Genomic DNA, 8,319 nt, shown 5'->3' with positions numbered 1-8,319 from the left:
TATTACAATACCGACAGTCGCATTCGCAGTTTACCATGCATGTTTGTTTAACCATGTCAACTGTGTTTTTGGTCTACGCTTCCAACGACGAAACAAAAATTTATCTTCCGTTTACCAAGCTTCCCATGTTTTTTTTTACAGTAGTAGAGCACTGTTCACAGCTAAAGATTGCACTGAGAGAAGGAGATGAGCAGAAAATTTAAAATTACTAGGAGGGGCAAATGGAGAAAAACAGACCCAGAAACAACTGAACTGAAGAAAGCCAGAGGCAGAAAAAAAAATTCTGATTTCTGAGTCAAATGTAATAACCAAAGATATCCGGTTTTACACCTCTGGGTGTAAAATTATGAGAAAAAAAAAAAAAAAACCGTAGTATTGTTTTGGTCGTTGTTTGTACGTCTCACAAGGTCGCTGTATATAGCTAATAAGTGCACGCTTGAAGGTTGCTTTTTCTGACTGCCTCACGGAAGCAATGGATTTACTTAAAAGGGCTTCAAATCAATATTACGCAAACAGGTTTCAATGGAAATAATTTCAAATTTTTCTCCTCAACACCTTTTGTACTGGTAATACAATGCTTCTGTTCAATTATTCAGCGGCTTGCCGGTGCTGTACTCGAATCGAAGGTGTATCTCAAAATGAAGTGCCACGGATTTCAAACGAGTCAGTGTGATCAGCCATTGTAACTTTTAATTAGTTTTCTCGCTTCTCCACGAATGACAGCAAAAAATGATCGAGCGAAATCTCAGAACAACAGATTTGATTTCTGTTTTAATACTGTATGTGTACGTAGCAGACAGCTTCAAAATAACAGCCACGAAAGGTAAGATATGCCATCATATTTTTAACTTGCTTTGACGCCAAGTGATCGTAATCTTCAATCACTTAATTCGCTAATCACATATGATATAGAGGAGTTAAATTTAAAAAGAGCTCGTGAACTTAAGCGTAGGGTGATCATAATCTATTCCCTAAGACGGCATTTCATTCCCATAGAAAATGTGAAAGATAAAGTTTGGACAAGAAGCCGCGAGGGTACAACGTATTTGAATGGCGCATACGATTTCTTGAATGTATCACATTTTATACGTGTCTAATTATTTCTCCTTAAACCTTATGACACGGAGAAAAGCCCCATTTGGTGGCAGAATACTTGCTGTGTATACTTTGTTAGAAATGATAAGCTAAACAATAATATTTCCACCAAATATTCGAGAGGCGTTTAAGTGCCGTTGTCCCGGCTCAGTTCAAAATGTCGTTTAGGCGTGTCCAGTTGTTCCCCCTTAATTAATGACGACAAAATATTTCTAGATGACCATCATCAGCGATCTATCAGCGAATCTCAAGTACTTTGAACACATCTGCAAAAAGATCTGTGTTTTCTGGGTTTTCTATTTATCTTTTCATCTTTTCTTTTCCTGATTTTGCGTGATTGTTTCACAGATACTGGTACCAGTAAGACAAAAAGGATTTTGTTGACCCATATATTCGAACCAAATCCTGCCACCAGAAGGTTTATTGTTATAGGACTACAAGACTGGGACTAATAAATTGAATTAGAAAAAAGAGCAAGATCCCAAATCTTGCATAATCTGATCAAAACCTAGCAAATGTCGTTAAATCTATACCATAACAGTAACTGTGCAGTCTGCATTTTCTGTTTGCAAGTAACTTTCATTTTTGTAGATGCATTAACAAATAGAGCGAATAATGAAGGAAGGAGACTTGAAGTAACAGGCGCAGAGATAGACAGACTAAAAAAAGGTAATTAACTAACAACAACACATAAGCGCAACTGGCAAATCGAGGTCTGTAGCGTTACTAGTGTTAAAATAAAGCAATGTATAAAGCCAATGTCTCAGCCGGCTAGTCACAGACACACTGACACAGCGTGATACAAAATATAACATAGCCATTTATTAAGACGGATATAACCGACTGAGCAAAACAGTTTTAACTAACTACTCTAACTGTCACTACACAACAGCAGTACAAAGAAAACATTCGAAGGCGGAGTTATGCTTTGTTTCCTTTGCAGCACTTTTGGAAATTGACGATGGCGTACACCCTGTTATCAAAGCTATGAACAATCATGATCAAGAACAAACCATGGAAACTTTAAAGAAAGGTAAATGTTTGTGAAAAGTGAATTGCTGCTATGTAAGTTACTTACTTTTCGCCTAGCGTTCACTTTATAATTGATATTCAAACAGCTCTACGTTCTGTTGAAGACGAAGAACAAGAGGACCGACAAATAAGAGACATTGAATCAGGTCAGAATTTTCCCGATACAATTAGTGCTAGACAGTTCAAGGTCACATTGGATTTTGCTATTTTATCTCTGTCAGGTTTTGTACGTCTTCTTTGTATAAAAATTATTTGTTTTAATCCTTTATTCCTTGCAACTTGACTGAATCCCAGACTGGGGTGATGAGGGACGGAGATGGGGTGTGTATGTGGGAGGGAGGAGGGGAATAGAAGTTTCTGAACTCTCTTCTTCCTGTACCTTTACTCCCAGCTCTCTTCCCTTCTGAGCGGCTCTAACATAATCGTGCCTTTCCTTTACAAAATATTACACCCTGTAGCGAAATTTTCCTTTTTTCTCCCAGTTTCCGCTACCTTGTTGCATCCCGTTTTCCGCCCTCTCTTTTCCCGCCTTCTGTTTAGTCCCCGCCCCCTTGCTTCCGGGATCCCACTTCCTGCTCCTCCCACATACAGACGCTCAGATGTAATCTACACTAACATGTCATAAATTATATGATTTATTTCTTTGAATAACCATTTAACGGCGTAGTGTTGCTTGATATCAACAGCTTTGCGGTCAATTGAAAGAGAGACGGCTTACCATGGTCAGTGAGTAATGTGACAGACACGAGTTCGTAACTAGTGCGTTCTATAGGCGCACCTCGACATTAGGATAAATCCAGAAATTTACGCGGGATTTTTATCCCCTCCCCCTCTCACCCCAATGGAATGCTCAGAATCATATACGAGTTTTGAACCTTCGAGGGCATTGGGCGTTTTTTTGTGATGGATTCAAGTCTCCATTACATTGGCTAAATATGATTATATCTTCAAAATCAATACTTGTTGTTCTGTTGGTATTTAAACCAGATTTAAGAGTCCTGGGGCCCGTTTCTCGAAGGTCCCGAAAAGCCGTAGCAAAATCTCAAACCTTATGACTTCAGAACTGTTTTAGGCACATATTCTTAATATGAACAGAGTTCCCCTTCATACAAGAAGTTTCAGGCGTATACACCTCTTTGTCTTTAAAGACCGATCAACTAAAAATGGCTTTGTGGGCCCGAAAAGTTTCCGAGGCTTTCGAGAAACGGGCCCCTGGACTTTGAAAAATGTTTCTAACCCTTCACTGTCGAGAACATCACAGCTCAAAACTGGAAAAAAAAGTTTCACTTTCGAGAATATTGAATCATAGCCTGCAGTACACGCGGATTAGCGGGCTCTAGTGCGATACACGAGCGCGCGCGAAGCGCGAAGCGAGAAAAATCCGCCTGTAGTCACACCATTGTTTATGCTCTTCCAACCGTTCCCCTGGCGAACGGTTTTTGTTGATTGGTTGCTTTAAGCCACGTGACGTCAGACGCGAGAAAAAAGACAAAATGTGTTTAACTCGGGTGACAGGCCTACACGGACTCCTACGGCTCGTGACATTTCTACATTTGCCGATCTCTTATAAATTCCAGCCTCTCAACCTTTTATTTTGCTGTTCACTTGTTTTTGAAGGGCACTTAATGTTGTATTATCAGGATGATTTTTTTAAAAGTAGAGTAGAGCCGTTGTACTGTTAAGTAGAGGTCAGAGCTCTGCATAGTTTCAGCTGTTATCTACCGCTTTATAGAGTTTGACATCTCTGTAATTTGCCATGTGCCGAGTAGTGTGGTTTGTCTTACTTCATTTCTATTGCAGAAATGTATGTTTATTGCAGAAATGTATCTCTTTAATTATTCGCTCTGGAGGGACAAAGTCGGTGAGCATCAATGTTGATTACTTGCATTCTATATTGTGGTGCCGTGCCCGGTTGTTAGATTAAAACTGTGTTCAGCTATATGGCTTTTCACCACGGATCATAGTTAGCTTTGTCCGGCGTCGCCAGAGACTGCTGTAGTCTTGGAGATCCGTTCTGTGTCGTCAAAGTTATCTTTCTTCCATCCTGAATTTGTTCGAGCTTTTCGTCTCCTGAGCTCGATGTTTAGGTTTATACCTCCTTTGTTCGTTTCGGCACAACACGATTTAAATTTAGCTAAATTTAGATGTTCACGTCTGTTGACTGTTTTGCGTCATGTATACATTTGTAAATTGGTTATTTGAGACATTTTTTCGCGGCAGTAAATTGAATTGCTTTGTTCTCTCTCATTCTTTCATGCCAATCATTTCTTTTTCTCTCCTCGCGCTTCGTGCGCGCTCGTGTATCGCACTAGAGCCCGCTAATCCGCCTGTACTGCAGGCTAATTGACAATAATTGAATCATGGAACGAACATTCTACTAGGGTTTTGTCCTCAGAATGCAACGTTAGACCCACATTAATTGATGAGCGGCTTTGAGTGTGACTCTAGGAGTATCCTATCGAGCTTTCTAACTGCGACACGTGGTAGAAACAGGAAACCTCGATTGGTTCATCGCCTGACTCATAATAGCTACGAAATACTGACAATTTTCTGACATCTTTGCGTCTTTTGCTTAGACACTTTTCATGATGTGAAGTGAGGTTCGTCAAATTATTTTTGTATTCTTTTTAATCCATTTGTTTTGGACATAAATCCATGATACTATTTTATTTTAAACTAAAACAAGGCAGCATTTCATACAAATTTTTACGCCCAAACAGTCGCCGATACAAATTGAGTCGTTCATTTCATTTGCAGAGAGCAGAAAACGTACAAAGATAGAAAAAGGTAAGTTACACTAAAGTTGGAAAAATATTGGTCACTAGTCAGATTATTCTCCTACGTACACCAATTTTCAGTCTTGTCAAGTTAACTAGGCTTTAGTCGTTCCCTATGAGAAAATCATATGGACTCGAAGATGACGTGAAAAATAAACGAGTTACTCCTGCGTCCGCGATCCGTTGAAATTGTCTTGTTAGAGAGTTTTAATAGCAAGACTGGGTTGAAATACAATTGTAAAAATAGCTTTATATTTTTCAGTTTTGGCTTCAGTTGAGGCGCACACCAAGCAAGGTAAGGTGTTCCGGTGTATATATTAGTTGTAGTAATTATTTTGAGGTTACATGCAGTAAGTAAAGTCAGTAATTTATTCAATGTCAATAACACGGGGAGTTCTTGCGCAATCTCCCCAAGAGCTCATGCTAAAAGTGCTTGATCATAACAATACAATGCTAGAAAAATCTATGAATCGAGTTAGGAGTGAGCTAAATTAAAAAAAATTAATAATTCAGTTAAAAACAATAAGATAAAAGAAGTATTTGCCATACATTTGTTACATTGACGACCAATCAAAGCTAACTTGGAAATGTGCTGTATGAAGATTCACACTGAGGTTGCGGACTTTGCAGATAGTGGCAATTGATTCCAGATATGAGAGGTGACGTAAGAAAATTAATTACGCAGAACCTGACTATTATCAAAATGTCTTGCTTGTGTAATGATAACGAAACCGCTTTTTTCCTTTAATACTTTTACTAACACAGTTATTTCTGTGGCAAGCGACCGAACCAGCTAAAATTACCTTTAATCCATTGAATTGGTAGACTGTAATATTAATATCTCCATTAAAAGGCCAAAGGAACGGACGGACGAAATTGCCATACACCGATTGCGTTTTTACTTATAAACTTGATGCATCTTTTTGTAGCCATGTCGACCCCAACTTTCACCTCCAATGATGAAATCACAAAGAAAGGAAGATATGGTTTGGAGGTGACTTTACCGTTCAATAATGCCGTAAAAGGACAGGAAGGAAAGACAATCAACCTCAAGACCAACAGTGGAAGGAAAAGAGTTTTTATTCCTAAAGGATGGATGTTTTGCACCATATCCCCTCCAAAATGTTATTCCACGAATAGAAAGAAAAGTGAGTAAACATTTGACTTGACTGACTTAGTGTCTATAGCGAAAGATGTTCAAAGACTTACTTTAAAACAATCACCTTTTTGAATCCAAAATGGAGGATGATTGAACTAAATGTTAGCTCTAACTTGACAATTAACTAACTTAACTGATGGTGAAAGAGCAGAGCAAATTCCTTGAGGGCAAACGTAACGTTCCTAAATCAACCTCGAGATTTTCGAAGGTGACCTAAAGACGTCATCCAAAGATGAAAAAGTGAACTTGACACGCGCATTTTGTTTCTCAGTGACATTTGCAACGCAACAATTACCAAATTACGGCTGAAAAACATAAAAAATTGCGGTGGAAGTGGGGTGGGGGGATGTTACACGCAGTAGCATGACTGAACGTTACTGCAAGAAGCTAAAACTGAGAATAATTCCATTTTTCTTGCAACTTGCAACACAGACCCAGTTAGTTCATATAGAAATTTATTGATATGCATTTCCATAATTGTGTCCATTTTTTAATTTCTACCTCAAAAATGATTTTGTTTGTTATTTGCAGGACACATCAATAAGAGACACGTTTCCTTAGTTTCTCGGAGACCAGCAATCTAGTCGTGAAAATGGAAATACGTCGACCAGGGGAGTTTACCTAAGAAGAATAACGGGGATTTGGGAGGGGATGGTAGGCAGGAGCTCATACAGTCCATTATAACATTAGCGTCACATCCCCTCAAGACATAACATTCCAGTGATCCTCTGATCATCCATTATGTTTCAAGACTTATGGATCCCGATGAACATTTCTTCGAGTCCAAATCCCGAGGACGAGCAGCTGCAATGTGAGCCAAGATGAATAACATAATTTGAATTAATAAGACGTATATATACATTATAACTTAACTCAGCTAGGACGTCAGTATCAACTAGTAATATGAAACAGAATTTAACGTCTTGGGAAAGAGATGTGAAACGATCAAATTAATTTACCAATGCAAATTGATCTAGTTTTAGATTGCTGGATTTTTATAGACTTTGAACGTCGATCAAACAACGGTAAACCAGCCTTAACCATAATACCTTACCGCATTGTCGCGTTCTACAAGGCAACTTTCATTGAAGCGGCTATGTATTGTTGATACCCTAGCTAAAACCTCGTACCCAGGTTATCCTTGGATTGGAAGAAGAGAGACTCGATCGCATTGTTCTCGATACGTTTTACAATTTTCGTTATGAGATCTGAAGTAAAAATTACATGGGTTTGGGTACCTCAGAAAGAATCAGGAAATATACATTGCTACAGTTACTAACATTAAAATCATTAGTCGACTTTGTAGAGCCTCGCACGAATATACTAGTAATTCTACAGTCATGACGTGCGACCTATGCAGTTTCGCATCCTTCTCATAGCCTTACTATGTCTAAAAATCCAGATGCGAAATATCCATTAAGCTCCGTGGACCTGGAACATTCCATTGTTTACGGTTCCCGCACTAGAAACGGCGAATTATCTCAAACTATATCTTGCCTTGTGTTTCTGTCTATGCCGTAAACATGACCTTGCCTTTTTTAATTCAATACATTAACACATAGTGCGGTTTTTATTTGAGTGTCGAAAGTAATCAGGCAATTACTTTGGCTTTAGTTTTGGTTTTACTGACCCTTTGAGACTGGCTGAGTAGTCTTTTTGGTAAGTAATTGGTTTTGGTTTTGGTTTTACGACACTCAGTTACTCAACAGTTCCAGTTAAATTAAAACAAGTCAAACATTCAATATCCCGAGGCACAAAGTAGTTCAGAGAAGCAGGTAGATATAAAGGTAGATAAGAAGCCCTTTGTAAAGTAAACTAACATGTAAAATACCGTTCTACCGGTAGCCATCTCTTGTATATATGTGTATGTATAAATCAAATAAAGTAACACCAAACTGACACACCTTAGCTCGTACCTTGGAAAATTTGACTCCGTTTAGTGCTGCTGGCATCCGTTGGTACCAAATGGTTAGTACGCTGGACTCCAGATCGAGTGGTCCAGTTTCAAGCCCTGGCCCGCTGGGGTGACTGTGCTGTGGTCTTGAGCACACATAAGAAGTTAAGAGACTGAGGAGAAAAGAAGCTTAAAATATGCAAATGGTCCTTTTTGAGGAGCCATATGGCTTGAGTCTGAGAAGGGAGGAGATTGGAGAGGGGGGGGGGGGGGGGGAATTCGAGCTAAATGGTTTTTCTCAATATTTTACGAAATTCTAACCACCGGGAGAACTTCCGTGGAGTATCATATACGACCACTTT

The 8,319-nt window shown here is 39.0% G+C and overlaps 1 protein-coding gene across 1 annotated transcript; it reads left to right on the top strand.

The window, feature by feature from the left end:
* The first annotated feature begins 616 nt into the window (after positions 1–616).
* Positions 617–8,209, top strand: LOC145489148 (uncharacterized). Its single transcript, XM_081468062.1, has 9 exons — positions 617–823; positions 1,687–1,764; positions 2,039–2,128; positions 2,214–2,273; positions 2,814–2,849; positions 4,885–4,914; positions 5,167–5,199; positions 5,834–6,052; positions 6,595–8,209. The coding sequence occupies exons 1-9, from the start codon at positions 730–732 to the stop codon at positions 6,645–6,647; spliced, it is 693 nt and encodes a 230-aa protein (XP_081324188.1). The 5' UTR covers positions 617–729; the 3' UTR covers positions 6,648–8,209.
* The last annotated feature ends 110 nt before the right edge of the window (positions 8,210–8,319 follow it).

Source organism: Orbicella franksi, chromosome 6, assembly GCF_964199315.1.
Source record: "Orbicella franksi chromosome 6, jaOrbFran1.1, whole genome shotgun sequence".
NCBI lineage: Eukaryota > Metazoa > Cnidaria > Anthozoa > Scleractinia > Merulinidae > Orbicella > Orbicella franksi.
The sequence above is the reverse complement of the archived record's forward strand: the minus strand, read 5'-3'. Positions and strand labels throughout refer to the sequence as shown.